Here is a 17,947-nt window from a genome sequence, read left to right as displayed (position 1 = left end):
CCAGCCGCACCGCTGCTGCGAGCCCGACTGCTTGGCAGGCTCAGTGTCATCCTGCCATTGGAAACAGAAATTTTACATACCCAAAGCCAACATAATCACAAAAAATTCCAACCCAACCAAACAGTATTTTTGTTAGAGCTGGAGAGGTGGAGAGCGCTTTCATCTTCAGCAAAACAAGTTGTGCAGCAGAGTGCTCTGCTGTTGCATTGCACACCTGGCTGAAGGGAAACAGCAAGTTATTTGCAATAAAACTGTCATGTTTTCCTACCACGGGATGTGATGTTATGTGGAATATAGTATATCTTACCTTGTAGCTGTTACCTAAGGAAACCCAACCCATTGATCCACCTCATCTGTCAGGTTAAGCAGTCTACCGTTACGTTACCAGAGGTGTCACTCTGCAGCTCTGTCCACACCGAGGTCCCAGGCAACAGAGCTGTTGTTCCATCAGTGGCTTTTGAAGAATCTCCTGTCAAAGACTGTCAAGGGAGAAGTTTTATGTCAAAATGAATTATACATATGTATGCACTCATCAATAATAATGTATATAATCAGCTTTGATTTATATTGCTTTCTTCCCTTTCACCTTGCCCAAGTTTACTCTGGTCCATTACAATGTTAATGTTTCTTGTAGGAGTAAACAAAGAAAAGTAAGAGATGTTAGGCTTAACACAAACATTATCTGAGATGTGCAAACAAGCAATCACATAGCTTTATAATACAATTACTCTGTTTTACTAGTGTTTGGTGAAGCATTTCTGCCCTTCCAGCACATCGGACTTTGCAATTACATGATGAGTCAGCCATGACACAAGATAACATTGCCAGAGCTGCTTTGATTCTGTGCCTTAGCAGCAGCATGTTTCAAATGAAGGTTTATATTTTGGTACAGTCTTGGAAAACATGGCCTAAATGATTAAACTAAACTGGGAAATACAGCATAGGAGTGTCTTGAGCACGCAAGCCACACATTCAGTCTATGGGACCAGACTAGAGTTAGCATAAAGTGAAACCACCCTGAAATGTTTGTAGGAGGTCCACAGCACCAGTTGCTTTACTCTAGAGATCTGTTCCTACAGGTTCATGCTACCTGATAACATAGACAGGCAAAGTATCAGTAAACCATACTATTAATTGATCCACTTTGTGTAGATACTTATTTCATTAGAGACTGTTTTTTCTTGCCCTCATTCTGACAATACTAAAACATAATCTCATACTGAAAAATCTTCTGCTATAGAATACAGAAATGAAACTCCTTACATTGTTCACACAGAAGTTGTTTTTATATTTCTGAAGAATATTGTGCAAACAAGCCTGGAACACACCCATGTGCTGCAAAGTTTTCTTGTCTTATTAGAGAGCATAACAACATGTTCTAATCATCTGTCTTTAACTTTATCCCAATCTCATATCTTTAACTTGGTTAGAATTTGCATAAGCTATGACAAATTGTGCTTTTGTGATTCTCCAAGGTATATGCAATTGCTCCTTAAAAGCAAAAGGTATGCGGATAGTGATTTAGTTAGTGGCTACTTTCATAAGAAGGCTAGGAAAAGAGATAACTTACACCATCTTTGCAGTTCATTGCAGTGTCAGAACATTTGGTCTGGAACAGGTAGGAGCGTATGATTGCTTCTTTTTCAAATCAGCCAGGTAACACAGGGTGATCAAGCCAAAGAGCCTGTTTGTTCAAAATTTGCCTAGATATGTTTGAAGTACCAGAGATATAAAAAGCAGCATGTAGACTGCTGCCATGGCGCTTCTGAGCAGGTACTGGGAATGATTCTCCTGTGGTTCAGTGGTATACCTTAGGGTTGACCCAATTTGATTCCTTAATATGGGATGCAACTAAATTCATAACAGCTCATTCCTATCCTAATAGGCATCGTGCTTGCAAACTGAATGGAGGTTATTGTAATGAGGTAAATGGTAATCATTTAGCCTCAAGGCTCCAGTTCTACACGATATGGGTGTTTAGATGCAACAGGGTAACTAAAGGTCCAAGCAAGTGGGTTGCTATGCTTTCAGGAGCAAATGTATGCCAAGCAGAGCCAGTGCAGAGTTTTAGTTACCTTTATCCTTTATTGGATTTGAATGGGGAAAAAAAAAGTTATCATGTTTTAAAGCCTATACTGTCATTAGTACAATAAATCATGTTAGTTTATACAATGATTTCTTAATGCCATCATATTTCTGGAAATTAGCTTTTAAAAAAAATCTTATAAAGTATAATTGATTTCATGCATGTAATAAATGCATGAAATCATGTCATGTCACCAAGTATAAATGCATTCACTTAAGAAAAGCTGGTAAATTTTTTGTTTCAAAAAGGATTAGCTTCAGGTTTTAAAAGACAATTTTATCTATCTGGGATTAGCTCCTTATTAAAAATTCTGTTTGTATATGATAGGAGCTGTAAGTTTCATCTGATGGCTGTGAATTAAGAAAACACATTTGTTCTGTTAAGTGAGGAAATGAACAGTTTATTTACTGGATTCCATTAGTTTCAGGATTTTTTTTTTTAAAGCATAAATAGGTTGGACATTTTCTGAGATTGAGATAGTTGTCCAAAGAATGAGGTGCAAGTTTTGCTATATCTCCATATTCCTCCCCTAGGACAAGAACCCACAAGTCCTTGTCTTTGGCTTGGCTAGCCATATCCTTGTGAGAGGACTGATACTCCATAGTGGCAATAAAGTGTTTAGCGCTGTAATAAATGTGAGCCTCTTGCTCATATACTGTTTTTTTAGTAGACACCCTTCAAAGTTTGATATTGGAATAGAGTCAGCATCCAAACAGTAGTTCATCATCTGACTTCCAAAAGGAAACACTACTTCTCCAAAGTTACTTTCACATTTGAAGCACTGATATAGTTGTAAAGGCTCGGTCTACCCCGATGCGCTTTAGGGTTGTGATCTATGAATAGCTTATATTGACACAAGGTACCACTTATGCAATGAGCTCTTACATCTTCTTGAATGAGATCAAGACTTGAAGTAGCAAGACACTATCTGTTTTTGACAGTTCACAACATCCCCTCCGCTCCACCAACCCACCCACCCGTCTGCTTATGGCAGAAAAAGCGCCTTTCACTTAAAATGTCACATGTTTAGTTTTAAGTCAGAAGCAGCTTTTGGAAAGTTTGAGGTTAGCATGGGCATGATCAGGAGTAAATATAAGCTACAGCTGTGCATCATTCTTGCTTCTCCAGTCATGTGTGTAGTACTACAAGAACAATATTGCCATTATAGAATAGATAATTACTAGAACAGTTGAACAGCTATAGAATTATAATATTACAATAAAGATATAAGTATAATAACTATAAATCTAATTATAATTTAAGTTCATAACAATTTTAATTGTGTATATATTTTATGTATAGTTTTATTATACACAATAATAGAATAACACATTTTATAGCTGAATCGTTAATTATGACCTAGGCCATACTACTGTTAATTATTTACAGAGGTAGAGGAGCTTAATGAGACAATCACTCACTTAAACCCCATCTTATTCAGAAAACAAGTTTTATTCACTCAGCTTCAAGGGAAGAGGTTACTTAAATGCAATAGCCTCTAGTTAATTGTCACTTTAAACTAATTAACACAAACACAACTATACAGAATAAGTTTTTGTGCTTGTCATATTACGCTGAAAATTGTACTGTGCTTGTTATAGCATTCTCCAAACCCCTTGTCTTACTGTACAGGCCGATATTCCATGCCGTATAGTTACTTCTTCCACTGAAATTCCCCTTTGTTACAGACAAAATTTTGTTTGATGAGCAAAGCACAAATATGTAGTGAAATTAATGAACATTCATTCATAAGAACTGAGAGATTTCCAGATCGTACTCCCTCTGTAAAAGGAAGTGTTTGGTTTCAGACGTAACGTATGAAGGTTCATTTTGTCTTATACCCAACAGCTATATTATTTTTACTTTAATTTTTTAGTCTCAGGGTTTCTGTTCTTGTTTTCAAAACAGTTCTGAAAGGCGTAAGATCTGTCTCAATTCTTTTGTGCCTTGCAATGCTGATTTATTTCATGAAACGATGAGGATTTTAGGGTACAGTGTTGAACACAACCACTAAGTTTCCTTCATGCAGTACCAGAGAAACTGGTGAAAGACTCTAGATTTTGTTCTATCTGAGAAAGTTTTGACATGAACAACACATTCCATCTTTCAGCTTTAGATTGAAGGTTGGCTATTGGAAATACTATTGCTTTGATAATTAATATATACATCAACATATGAAATAATAGCAGCTACAAACCAAAATACCATTATAGACTAGAAATAGTTGTGTTATACTACATTGCTAGCAAATACTGTAACATTCCTTCTTGTCCCATAACTTCATAAGTGCTCTGTGTTTTTTTTTCCAGGTACCCACTGGCCACCTTTTTCCACCTGTTTTTCCGAGTGAGTGCTATTATTACCTACTTGTTCTGTGACTGGTTCAGCAACAGCTTTGTTGCCTGTTTTGTCACTATTCTCCTCCTTCTATCCTTTGACTTCTGGTCAGTTAAGGTAAGATGACCCTGAATAGTAATTACCTTTGAAAGTATTTTGTGTGCCATTAAATAAAACAAGAAAGGAAATATGTATACTGACAAAAAGTGACAAAACCATTGTGATCTGTTGATATCTTAAATGTCTAGCCCATTTTAATTAAGACATTTACATATCTTGGTTACTGTTTATCACCATGTTCTCTATGCCTAATGGGAGCTACTAATATGGTGAGAAAATTGCCTTGTCATAGGTAGATTTGTTTGTATGATTTTCCCCTTAAAAAAAAAAGAAATAAAGTAATACTGGCTTTCAGTAATGGATGCCAAAGGGTGTCCAAAGCTGCGATACTGTGCCCAGATCCAGCACGCAGGAGCTGCAGAAGGCTCCTGGGAGCTCAGCTATGGCACCGGTGCCCTAATCACGTACAGGCAGGTGGGTCAGGCCTTCCACATGTGGAACAAGGCTTTTGTTTTGTAGAAGTGAAGCATTGATGCATCTCCAGTATACTGAAAACTTCTACTATTCATCCAGGTGCAGAAATATTTTCTTAATTTGTTTGCTTGATTCCATGCAGCTTACTTGCTTGTAATTAATCTTCCATTTCTTCAGTGTATTTTTGTTCGCAGTTCTCCTCTCTTACCGAGGAAATTTGTTTATTGGGGGCTTCAACTAACTGACTTAGAAAAGATACATCCTATAATTTCTTGCCTAAATTAATGTTATTTTGCTAATTATCATATTAGAAGAGGAGAACCGGCCTCTAAATTTGTGGTAACTCATCCATCCTTAATGACTGTTGTGTTCAAGCTGGCACAGATTTTAGAACTAATTTTAATATTTGATAAAAGAATATGATTTTCAGACATGCTTGTTTTTTGGTTTTTTTTAAATGTTAGTCTGACAAGTGAATTATGCAACTGATTAATGCAAATAATTGTCTCTGTCACTAGAATGTGACGGGAAGACTCTTGGTTGGTTTGCGTTGGTGGAACCAGATTGATGAAGATGGAAAAAGCCACTGGGTGTTTGAAGCAAAAAGGGTAAGTATGTTAATAAAAGTAGGCACAGGACAAACAGAATCCATAGTATCAGCTTTGCAAGCTTTCCTAAGTCAAATAAAGTAACAAATAGAGCACCTTTGTAACAGTTACATTATCTTCTATAGAAGCTGGATAAAAGGTAAGTATTCAGTTGCAAGCACACCAGACTGTCACATCCTCTAGAAGCATTCAGAACAAAACTGGTCTCACAACATTGTCATCATATGCATCAGCAGAATAAATATCCATAGCATGATACTAGTGGTATGAAACATTTCTGGTAGTTCTATTTTATTTTCTAGTGAGAACATCTTGTAATAAATATATCTTCCCATAGTTAATCTCAATGCAGAGTCCTCCTCAGGAAGGATCTATGTTGAAAGCAATGCTGAGTAGTTCCAATTCAGTATTTTAAAAAGAATGTTTTAGAATCATAGAATGGTTTGGGTTGGAAGGGACCTTAAAGATCATCTAGTTCCAACCCCCCTGCCATGGGCAGGGACACCTTCCACTAGACCAGGTTGCTCAAAGCCCTGTCCAACCTGGCCTTGAACACTTCCAGGGAAGAGGCATCCACAACTTCTCTGGGCAAACTGTTCCAGTGCCTCACCACCCTCATAGGGAACAATTTTTTCCTTATATCTAATCTAAATCTACCCTCTTGCAGTTTAAAGCCATCACCCCTTGTCCTATTGCTACATGTCCTTGTAAAAAGTTCCTCTCCAGCTTTCTTGCAGGACCCCTTCAGGTACTGGAAGGCTGCTAGAAGGTCTCCCCAGAGCCTTCTCTTCTCCAGGCTGAACAACCCCAACTCTCAGCCTGTCTTCATAGGAGAGGTGCTCCAACACTGATCATCTCCGTGGCCCTCCTCTAGAACCATGCTCATGGAGTACGGTGGGGAAGAGAACCTGGATCACAGAGCATTCTGATACTGCTAGTGCTCCCCCAAACACCCGGAGCAAAAAAGCTATAAAACAGCCCTTGGCATTGCTGCCAGAGCCAAGACTGTAGGTTTTTGCTTTCGCTTGCTAACATTCTCTCCACAGCCTCATTCAGGCAAGAGCCTGGCAGAATGCTGCTTCAAGTGCTACTCACTAGGACATTCCTTTCAAGCAAATCCAGCTGTGCACACAGCCCGGGTACCGAGCCATGTAAAATACTCTGAGTGCATGGGTGTGGAGTGCCCTCTAGCAGCCCTGCGGCCATTTGCAATGAGAATGCAGCCAAGCAGGAGCACAACCGGCAGAGTAGGGCTGCACACCGTTAAGAGGATGACAGATGTTAACGTTCTTCCTGTAGTCTAAGTGAAACCTAAAGAGAGAATATAGGCAAGCCTGCATGAAATCAAAGAAACTAAAAGACCTTCAGAGTTTCTTAGTTCCGTCAAGTTGAGACAGTAAGCAAGAGCTTTCTTAGCACTTAAAAGCAATGGCATCCATAAAATGACCTCCTGACCTCAAAGTTGCTGTGAAATGAGCAAGCCTAGTTCACCTATTACAGTTTGTTAATTCTAGCCTAGAAGTACAAAGCTGACTCATCTGCGTGGGCTAAAGCCTTCCAAAAGTTCTGGCAAATGGTAGCTTGATTAATGTGAAAATCATAGTACCACAAGAAAGAACATGTAATTAGAGTGAACTGTTTTTTTGTCATGGCTTATCCATGAGAAACACTTTGTCATGGCAAGGTCCTGGAATACACGCGACTCTCTTACTTTCCAGAGTCAGGCACTCCCTGCCTCCTTTGCTAGTCTTCTGGCAGCTTTTTAAGATCTCTTCCTTTATGGGTGAACATGCTTAGAAATATTCCAAGTCACTTACCAACAATAAGCAGCAAATTCCTGGTGTGCTGCTGATGCAACAGAGCTTCGCCCTTGAAATCCTATCTTCTGCCGAGGTTTACTCTAAGAAAAGTAATTCTTACATTTACATTCCAAACATCACAACTCTCTTCTCCTTTCCTTGGGATGACTGCAGCCTTTTGTAATCTTGCTCATCAAGTTAACTAGGTCTTTTAGGTGCAGTGTTCTCAGGTGTATTGACTTTTTTCCTCCTAAATAGTTAGTGCTAATGCAGTGTCACTGTTGGGTAATTTGTCAGTAATTTGGGATACAGGTGATTAAACCCTGTTATTGACTCAGAACATCTGTCTTTTTCTCTAACTATGAAGGCATAGAACATTATTCTCTGGACCTCTGCAAGATCACTGGTTTAGAAGGTACATGAAAAAATTAAAGACAGCTTGTAATTATTGCATCTTGTAGGGTTTTCTTAGGCCAGATAGAGTAACTTAACTGTATTTACAAGTTGGATACCATTGTCTGCCTCATGATGGATGGACAGATGAGTCTTATTTTTACATGGAGAATTCAAGATACTGAAAATGAACTTAAAGGCTTTTCAGTTTTCAGAGTGGAAGAGCCCACAGGGTTTTCTTTTCTACTTGTGAAGCTTGTATTTCAGAAGCTAGCACTAGTGGTGGTTGAGTGGTCTGAGGTTTGGAGTGAGATTTTGAATTCTGGTCTCCTAGGAAAGATCAGAACCTTCTGAACGATTCTCTTTCTTTAGTTTCTTTTAAGTGTTGGGAGTTAACAATGAGCCTTTCAGTGTAGATAGAGACACATGAGTTGTGCTGCCCTGAGGAAATCTTCAACCAGGGCTTTTTGCAGCCTGCTTTGAGGTTTTTTGCTCTCCCTGAAGAACACGAATAGAGCACTGTGAATAACGATGCTTCTTTCAGGGAGATGCCAGCAGTTGCTACCGTGTCCAGCACTAGTATTAGAGAAGAGGCATTTTTGAAGCTACAGTTCTTAATTTATGGAATATCAGTGAACTTCATAAACAAAATCGAAGTATTAGTTTACATAATAGAAAACTAAGCTTCACGCAAGATTTAAATTAAGCTAAGATACTGCATGTTTTTAGGAAAATGTATGGAAATGGGCACTGTTGTGAGAATTCTATTGCCTGAACTGGAACCAACTGATAAATCCTATGGGGGATCTTTAAAGTTTGCTTGTTAGCACTTGCAACAGCTCATTGCAATTTCCACATCAGATACTATAGCTTTTCCGATTCTGGACTGATTTTTTTGCCCATACTTTTGATTTGTGAACAGGGCACATGTCACGAATCTACACTACAGACAGTGAAGTACTCACGCTAAAGTTCTGCTTGTAACACTGTCTTCTGTTTCACGCTTCTCTAAGGCCTTGGTAAAGTTTGAATCTAATTTCAAAGTTAACTTAGTATTTCTGAACTTCAAAAGCAATCGTCAGTGTAACAGAACTTTGATTTTTAAAATACTACTAATCTGTAGTGTTAGTGGGAGCTGTCATTGACAAAAAGAATAATTATCTCATTTAAATGTGAAGAGAGACGAGGACATTTTGAAAAGAAAATGCTGTCATGTACAGTAGGGCAGCAAGCAGAAAACTACTTCTCTTCTTATTCAATCTTCCTTCCATGCATGTAAGTGAAATTTAGGTAAAGAAGTAATTTTGTCCGTTGCTCTTCCTCTGCTGATTTGTTATTTATTGAGGATTTTGTCTTTGTGACTATTAGTTTCAATAATTTTCCTTCTAGGTGCCTACAATAGCTGCCTCCACTGAAGCTGAAGCTCGAATCTTTTGGCTTGGTCTCATTATCTGTCCAGTTATTTGGACAGTGTTTTTCTTTAGCACCTTGTTCTCCTTGAAGCTGAAATGGCTGGTAAGTCTGGGGGTACTGAAAGACCTACGGCTGACAGACAGTGTTAGTAGAGGGAAAACCCAGATCTGTTAGGTTTGCAACAGTCTTTGAACCAAATTTTCCAACAGGACAAAAATTCCACTAACAGCTTCAACAAATCAGAGGAGTTTCCAGCAGTCGAGCCCTGTGCTCTGGAACGGATTAGTACTTTTTAGCCCCACTTCTACTAGGTTATCGGATGTCAAGTCCTTCATCTAACTTGAGAACCTTAAGTGGTTGGCAAAATTATGGACTTCTTTTTAACTGTAGCAACATACTTTTCCCCAACTTATTTCAGTCAAAGGGAACTAATAGGAGAGGACAAAAAATGAACCAGTGATGCTGGTTTTCAGGTTTTCACATATCCTTGGGACTTGAATGTTACTTGCTCTTAAAAGCAAGGATTTTAGATCTCTGGTTCCATTCCCTTTTGAAAGAACCAGTATCATAGTGCTTAAAACCTTGATAAATTGAGCTGTAAGTATGTATTTTATAATTACTGTATTTATAAGCCATCTACTCTACAAAAAAAAAAGAGAAAAACACCACACATTTTTCTAAATACAAGAGGAAATTTACCCCATATATTGCATTACGTTGAGATATTTTTGTCTATGAAATCTTCGTGTTTTCCCCTGTAAACATTAGGTGCTTCGATAATCACCATAAAAATAATTTTGTCAAGCTCTAGCCATGCTAAGTACAATTTCTTAATTCAGTTTGAAAAGATAAAATTGTCGTGGACATGTGCAGCTACATAACCAGCCAAGATTACATTTTATTATTAAATGAAACGGGAAATTCAGCTGTGGGTATGAATCAATTGCAAGTAATTAACTACTTTCTAGTGCCCCAAATGGCATAGCTAAACAAGCCATAGTTAAAATTATCCAGCAGTCTCTCTCCATGGCTCCACCTTTATTTCTGAACACCAGAGACTGTTTGCTGAACTAAGAGCTGTTTGGAGAAGGAACCCTAACTAGCACTAGGCAGGTTGCTCAGGTGCTTGTAAAAGGTGAGTTACACAAATGAAAATACAATAGCTTCCAGGAAACTCTTTCTGAGACTAAGAAAAACATTTTTTGTAAGTGATTTCATTAGTCAATCAGATGGGTTCTGCCCGCTGCTAAGCCTATATTACCACAAAAAGATCTAATTATTTTCACTGCCTGTTAATGCTAGATATCGATTCATGTCTATCGATGCTCTGTGTAAATCTGTAAGTTACAGGATCTTATTTGTATATAATAAGGCATTTGTCAATTTTACAAGCTGGCAAGTTTGCTATGTATCTGGATGCGAAACTATTAGATACAAATCAGGCTTAAAAAAAGTGAAATGATTATAGAATCAGTTGAATAAGTCCTTTTTTGAATACGTGCTTTTAGGAAAGTAACGAAGTCTTTCAAGATACAGGATGACAAAAAAATTTTCTATCTGTTTTGATAAAAGGAGAGGCATTTTGTAGAAAGGAACTATTGTGTCTAGGTTTGACATGATTGGATCTCTTTGAAGGTCATTTATTATTGGAAGGAATATCCCCCTTTTATAGCAGCTATGTATATCTAAATAGTATGTATACATACATACACTCACACGTGTGTGTATATATTCTACACATACAGTCTCGAGACAGCAGTGTATTTGTCCCAGCTGAACTTGTGTTTGTCCGCAGGCTCTTGTGATAGCTGGGATCTCCCTTCAGACTGCTAATTTATATGGCTACATCCACTGCAAATTAGGGGGACAAAAAAGCATCAGCAGAGTAACTTCAAGGTTTTTTGTCACAGCAGATGTTCCCAAGAGTAAGTACGCAGTTGGTCTGTCAGCTACAGCCCATGAAGTGTCACACGCTGACCTGCCTCATGCTGTTGGTTTTGGCTCTTCCCAGGTCTTAGCTCCTAAAGTAACTCCTGGCAGGGCTATCTTGCTTCTCCAATAAGCCTCTCTTGTGGAACTCGCTCGGAGGGACCGAGCCCCATGTCACTTCGCTCTGTTCAGAAGCCTGCTGAAGCTTCACAACTGAGCCGCTTCCAAGCCCCACGAAGAATGTCCTCTAAGTTAAATCCTGGGAGGGATGCCTTCTGAGGTATTACAAAGCCTCTGCCTAGGCACAGCTGGGAGAGCTATCTTCAACCCACAGGCTTCCACCAGGCTCTTCCCTGCTTTTGGTAAGAGTCCTGCGTTCTAGGTTATGCTAACAGCCACGCTTCCTGTGTTCATTCTACAGGACAGACAAGGAGAATTTCAGAAGACCGCATTGAAGAACACGGGAAGACAGGCACTAGATAATCAAATGAGGAAGCACTAACAAGGATGAGCAGTAAAATACGCATTTATGAAAGCCGTTCTCCATATGAAGATATTTAAGTAAAGCTCTTCTAGAATTATGCCTGCATGAAATAATAAGGATTTTGTCATTTGTGTTTGAGTCTTTAGATTCTGACAGGTTTAGAGCCTTTCTTACTTAGAAGTTTCATCAAAAAGCAGTTTGTATAGGCAGAAAAACAATGCTTACGGTTTATACAGAGCACGCTCCTTTAAGAAAAAAAAAAATCTGTCAACTAACCTGAAACTGTTGGATTATCTTAACCAAGAATGAGAATGTAATCAAAAGATGATGCTCATTTGTTCAATTTTGCAACTACAATAAACAAAGTCAAACTGCCTTTCCCTCTTGTACACAATACTGATTTCTCAAAGCTTTGATTCCTCAATAAAAAGAGGAATTACAGTCACAAAGAGCCTCTTAGTTATTAAAGATACCGAATGTTTATTTTTTAGTGTTCAGGCTCAGGGCTGAGTAGAAGAAAGAACAAGTCACATCGCATGTCCACACTGTACTTGTGTGAAGCAGCCAGTTACGCGTGAATAGTTAAAATATGTTATTCTGATACCTGTAATAAATAAAATACTGTACTGGTACTATAATTAACTTGCCTGAACTCTAGTAGGTTTTTGTTTTAAAACTGATGCCAATTATAAAGAAAGGAGACAACACTACACTGAGTTTCACTCTAAATATAGATCTTTTCCACTGAAAGATACTGAAATGATGTTATTCAGTAAGAAAGAGAGCGGGCATTGCAATTCATCCCAGCGCAGAAGGTGGGCCAGAGCCTGCTACGGGTGCATAGTAGATACATTAGACACAACGCCCCAATGTCCGCAAAGCGTATTTTGTATTCAGCTTTCTAAAGAACATCTTGTATACGCACGTCTTCAAACGCCAACTTCATATTCAGGTTATTAGTACTATGACACCGGATGCAGATTGCGCCTACGTAACACAGATGAAGACTTGGTTTTATAGTTTTCTAGCAAGCTTTGAGATCACCGGTGAACTACAAGAATCTCAAACTATGGAAAAAGCCCAAAGGCAAGAACATTTATATTAAGAATTTATTCGCAATATACAAAAAGAATACATTCCTTCTATTAAATCAAGGCATAAGTTACTTTTCTATAATTAAACATGAACTACATTTTTATTCCATTCATACATTAGATAATCTTTTCTTCTTGAAAATGGCGTTGATCACAGTATTCCTGAATTCCTGCAAAGACAGGGAAGAAGTAATAGAAGTAACATTTCAGCTGCACATCAGGAGTTCGTTATTGCCGCATCACTCTATCCCCGTTGGTGCAAGTATCTCAAGTCGGGCCTTTATCACAGTGCAAATGGCTTTAGGAATCTCCCAGCTGTTTGTGTTTTTAAACTGCGCATCACCAGCTCTTCAGGTAGTTTTTGTATGGGCTTTTTTGTGCAATTACAATGAGAAGTGGAGGCAGTAATTAGCCAGCTGTATCCTATCAGCTACGGCGAGCACCCCTCAACAGGCCTGCTGGAGAATCTTAGAACTTTTCTGTGAGAGCAAGTACACACCCCTCTCTCCTGAAAATTAATGACTGAAGCCAAACATTGAAACCAGTTACCAAATACAATTTCGTTATCGCTTTAAAAGGCTGTCGCAACTGATGCCCAGAAGTGAACTCAGTATTTGCATCTGTTACCTTCATAATTGCCATGCACATCTACGATTTTTATTATTTGTGGCAGAATAACATAATTCTGTTTAGCACGTTTATATATTGCAGAAGTGCTCAGAACCGAGAGGATTCATTTGCACGGTGACTTTCAGACTTACTTTGAATGATATTCCTGTAAGATGTTGTAGCTGGAGACTCAGGTGCTTCAGACAAGAAAGACTGGCCTTTGTCACAACTTTTTCCTTGAAGGACAGGGAAAAATATGAAAGGAAAGCAAGGGGAAAAGAGGAACTTTATTTTACCCTTTATCCCGCTACCAGTTACACCCCTCCAAAGAGCCATTCGCATCTGTTCCTTTTAGGAAGTCCTCATGTCAGTAATAGAACTACAACTACAGCTTACGGTTTTACAAAGGAATACCATTAGCAGAAACCTTCAGTCATTATTTTGGAAGTACTGACCTGTTCCTTGAAGTCATTAAATCAAGTATTAATTGCTAATCGCTAGCGGGCAAGGAACCAAGCCATCTCCCTCTCCACAACGGAATCTGGCTGGTGCCACTCACAGTGAAGTTAAAGCACTAGTTTTAATCCTTAACATCTACAAGATATTATTCTTCATAGTGGTTATGATTTTATTCGGTCTGTGCTTCCAGGTGATTACACCAAAGAGAAAGACATGCTGTACTTCAATATGATTATACAGCTGAAAAGACGCATAATCTAATCTTAATCAAGATTAAGTTTCGGGCTAAGGAAATTATCCTAGCACTTTCCTCTTTTCACACCATGCTATGTTGCAGTTCCAGTAACTTTTGATTCAAAAAAAATGTTCTATCTAAAAGTGGGTATTTACCTAAGAGACAAAATGTTTAATCTAATTTACCAGTGTCCAAGTCAGGGTTTCCAGCAATAACAACAGTACAGGAGGAAAAACTTGTTTTAAACGCAGTGCAATACAGTAGCTTTACCTATTTGAGGATCTAGGGGCACTTTACCCAGGAAGGAAACATTTAGGTTCTGGCACATCTTCTCTGCCCCTCCAGTAGTCGGGGGAAAGATCTGAGATTCATTCTGGGACAACGTGAAAATTAGAGTTAAAATACTGCAATTCGGAGAGCGAGGTGTTTTCGGAGCAATGTTTTATATACAAACAATGTCAAGATAAAAAATGCTGTGAAATACAGATAGCCTTACCTTGCACTTAGGACATATAAAGCCACTCATATTTTCCACAACCCCAATGATCGGCAGTTTCACTTTATGGCAGAAATTGATCTCCTTCCGAACATCCTGAAGCGATACTTCCTACAAATACGAGGACACACTGCTATTTTGGCGGTAATGTTTTGATGCTGAACCCATTAAGTTACATCCTTAGAGCTATTTTAAAGAAAGTTCATAATCATTACTGCTCTCTTTGTATTTTGAAGAATGTAAACCTGTGTTATGTGCTCTAGCAACAATTCTGTGTGTAGCAACAGAACAGGTACAACGGTTCTAGCCTACCGAATGTGGTTCTATTTTGAAATCTGACTTGACTCTAGTAAAGATTCAGCCATATTTATGTTTTATCTCATATCTTTAGTTCTTTAAATGTAACTTTTTCACATTTTCAGTTTGCAGAAAGACCCCTGGCATTCTCAACAGAGCAGGCAAGGACAAGAACCATCAGGCTTACACTTGTTCTCTCTTTTCAAATTAGATTTCAAATAGCTTATCATGCTCTCAGACTTTTTGCATATATGCCTGACCTCATTCAGTTCTCCCGTTCCCTTCTCCTTCCCTCACCACCTATCTGATATCGCCCTCAGCATTTCACGTCCTTTACATTTTATTCTTTCAGCTGTTGTGGAAATACCAGGTGTCTCTGGCTAGTTTGATCTTCCGTTCCTTTCCAAACCAGGCTTTAAAACCTATGTTTGTATTTGACTTATTCCGAGTTTCAGCTCTCCAGGGCCTGATTTTTCTTTTAAAAACACACATCTCAAAGTTGCCTTCTAGAGGCAACAGGCTACTTCACGTGGTGTCAAACAATGCACGCCTTATCACCTAAAAACTAAACCTCCTACCGACTTCTGAACATTAAGCCGTTAGCAAGTAAATTACAAATTGGCAGTGATGTGAACTCTAATCTCGAAGAAGGAAGTGAAATACCGCACTTCCCTTCACCCCGCAGATCATGACGGCTTTTGATTGTGAACTGCTCAGTGGTTTAGTGACCCACTCAGATCCCCTACTCCACCGGGACACCCACCTAACTCATAAACCATCCAGCTGCAGGCACAAAACAAGAAAGTCAACTCCCTCAGATTCTGGACCGTCATTTCTCTGAAGTGAAACAGAGACTCTAAACCAAGGATTGGCTTTAACGGCCACGATGCTTCTATCAATGGAAATTAAGTTCTCATACCTGAGGGGTAGTGATTATAACAGCACCATCTATGTGCGCTGCACTGAGGTACTGCACGATAGATAAGTGTTCATCTGATGTTCCTGGAGGCGTATCTACAATCAGGTAGTCGATTTCACCCCAGTCCACGTCACGAAGAAATTGTTTGATCAACCCTGAAAGAAAAGATAAGAATGTGGACGAGAGAAAAAAGTATCTCCCTATATTTTAAATTTGAGGGTCTACTTCAAATTTTATAGTCTAGCTGTGCAGATTCTTCTGACTTGTCAACTTAAGTACAGAAATGCTTATTTTGCCAAGGCTTTAAAAAAACCCAACCCAATACAGCATTTAACCTTCTAACTTCATCAAAGGATACGCTCAACTAAAGAAAATAAGTAACCAGTCACTCATTTTTTCCTATACCTTACTATACTATATTTACATTATTAATTAAACAAGCTCATGATACTAAATCTTTCAAGTACATAAATTGTTGTTGAAAACACTTGATACACACCATTTTTTTTCGGTCCTCTCCAGATGACAGCATCATCAGGACTACTAAGCAAGAACCCCACAGACATGACACCTAGGTTTTCTTCAACATACTAAAAAAGAAGTAGAGAATCTCAGTAGAGCATATGGAACAGTAAAGAAAGAGTAGAGAAACCAACTCTAAACCCAGGTTTTACAGAAAAAGCAGTCTGGAGGTGGGGGGAAGACATTAAGAAAATAAAGGCAGAGAACCTTACGCTTCTCTTTTATCAAAGGGCATCGAAAACCGCAATTTTGGTGCAACGCTCACCAGCTACATTCACAGACTGAAAAAAATCTCGTTGCCGTTAAGATTTACGGTGGTTTATGGAATCACTGGAGACAGCGTAAGGATAAAAGCAGCTTTCCCTCTCAGCACCAAGCTGCCTTTTTAACAGCGTACACACTAAAGGTGATCTTTACACAACCAACACTCCTGCAAAACTTTCCCTGCGTTTTCTACAGATTAATGAGATTTCTCCTGCGTGTCAGTTACCCCTTGTCTGTCACGGAAAAGGTGACATACTGTACAGCTGCATGATAACCAAAACCAACGAAATCAAGTAACATATTTATTGCCCGTAGTATAGTAGGAAAGCCAGTAAACAAGAGATACTTAAAATAACGAATCTATTTTAGAAACGTAGTATTATTATGATGAACAAAACAAATTTAACACTCCGATCTATACAGCCTATATCCGGATTCTACAGGATCTGGCTATTGACGTCATTAGAAAAGGAATTAACAGAAGTACCCTCTGCCCCTCCCTCACCGGTTTTTCACTTTATAAGACAGAGCCTAACCTGAACAAACCCAGCAAACTTTCTGAAACAGCTGCACCAACTTACCACCGGAGACCATCCAGATCCACTCTGGTGAACCTGAAAATTGACGTGATGCATAAAGTTACATTAGAAATAAATACAGACGTTACATAAAACGTGAACGTAAGTCTTTTACGGGTAGATATCCTGCCTATAGTACAACACCGCTTTACTGGAGCAGCTGAGTCAAAAACTGCGGAGGGCCAGATCCCCATTAATAAGTAAACGATAACTGTTCAACCCTTTTGCAAGAAATTTACCCATGACTTCATGTATTTATATGAAGTATTCTAGGGCTGATAAAGAGCATCGTGCTAACATCACTTAAGTTTTAAGTAGTCACGAATATGTGGCTGATACGCAGCAAACGTTGGTTTGCAGAACCGCTTATCCTGAAAGCGGACAACTCTTCTACGGACTAAATTACGCTGAACTTCTCCATCTCACCTTTTTTATTTCCCCACCTGTTACCACACACGTTTCGCAGTATGCTGTCCTTTTAGGAGCTTTAAGTCTACAAAACCCTGAAACGTTAATGAAAAATTGAGCAGAAATCCTTTGAAGAACATGCTCGAGCATTCACTTACCTGTTCTCCTTCCAGACCCATCATTTTAGGGATTGACGGCCCACAGATATCTACGTCCAGCAGAGCAACCTGGAAAACAAACCAACCAACCCAGCCCGCTGCAAACAAGCTCGCACAGGACTGCTTCCAAAGCCCAAGGCACGCAAGGAAAACACAAACAATAGCACAGGAAGCGAGTTCAAACCCGTAACGAGAAGGGGAACACGATCAGCGCAGCCATGCCCCGCCCGGCTATCCCCGGTGTGCCGCGGGGCCGGTGCTCGCCCTGCCAGCTCCTCCCGCCCGCGGCTCCGGCACCCTCCGCCTCCCGGCTTCAAACGGCAGC

General features: G+C 39.2%; 2 protein-coding genes across 2 annotated transcripts; one reads left to right on the top strand and one right to left on the bottom strand.

Moving 5' to 3' along the window:
• Positions 1–1,756: 1,756 nt before the first annotated feature.
• Positions 1,757–12,624, top strand: TVP23A (trans-golgi network vesicle protein 23 homolog A (S. cerevisiae)). The gene is made up of 6 exons (XM_009324809.1): positions 1,757–1,773; positions 4,396–4,540; positions 5,476–5,565; positions 9,147–9,272; positions 10,966–11,095; positions 11,521–12,624. Exons 1-6 carry the CDS (start codon positions 1,757–1,759, stop codon positions 11,580–11,582), a joined length of 570 nt encoding a protein of 189 aa, XP_009323084.1. The 3' UTR covers positions 11,583–12,624.
• A 54-nt stretch (positions 12,625–12,678) lies between these two features.
• Positions 12,679–17,751, bottom strand: NUBP1 (nucleotide binding protein 1; the record flags this gene model as incomplete). The annotated part of the gene is made up of 8 exons (XM_009324808.1): positions 12,679–12,847; positions 13,439–13,522; positions 14,251–14,353; positions 14,477–14,587; positions 15,693–15,847; positions 16,192–16,282; positions 17,060–17,092; positions 17,623–17,751. Coding segments are annotated over 8 exons (759 nt in total), but the record flags the coding sequence as incomplete, so codon positions are not given.
• Positions 17,752–17,947: the final 196 nt, after the last annotated feature.

Source organism: Pygoscelis adeliae, unplaced genomic scaffold (genome assembly GCF_000699105.1).
Source record: "Pygoscelis adeliae isolate BGI_AS28 unplaced genomic scaffold, ASM69910v1 Scaffold85, whole genome shotgun sequence".
Classification (NCBI taxonomy): Eukaryota; Metazoa; Chordata; class Aves; order Sphenisciformes; family Spheniscidae; genus Pygoscelis; species Pygoscelis adeliae.
Note: the sequence above shows the minus strand (reverse complement) of the source record. Positions and strands in the feature narration are given on the sequence as shown.

Coding starts and splice junctions, on each gene's coding strand:
- TVP23A (XM_009324809.1), top strand. Junction 9,273..10,965: donor CCTTGAAGCTGAAATGGCTG/GTAAGTCTGGGG, acceptor GTTTGTCCGCAG/GCTCTTGTGATAGCTGGGAT. Junction 11,096..11,520: donor CACAGCAGATGTTCCCAAGA/GTAAGTACGCAG, acceptor TTCATTCTACAG/GACAGACAAGGAGAATTTCA.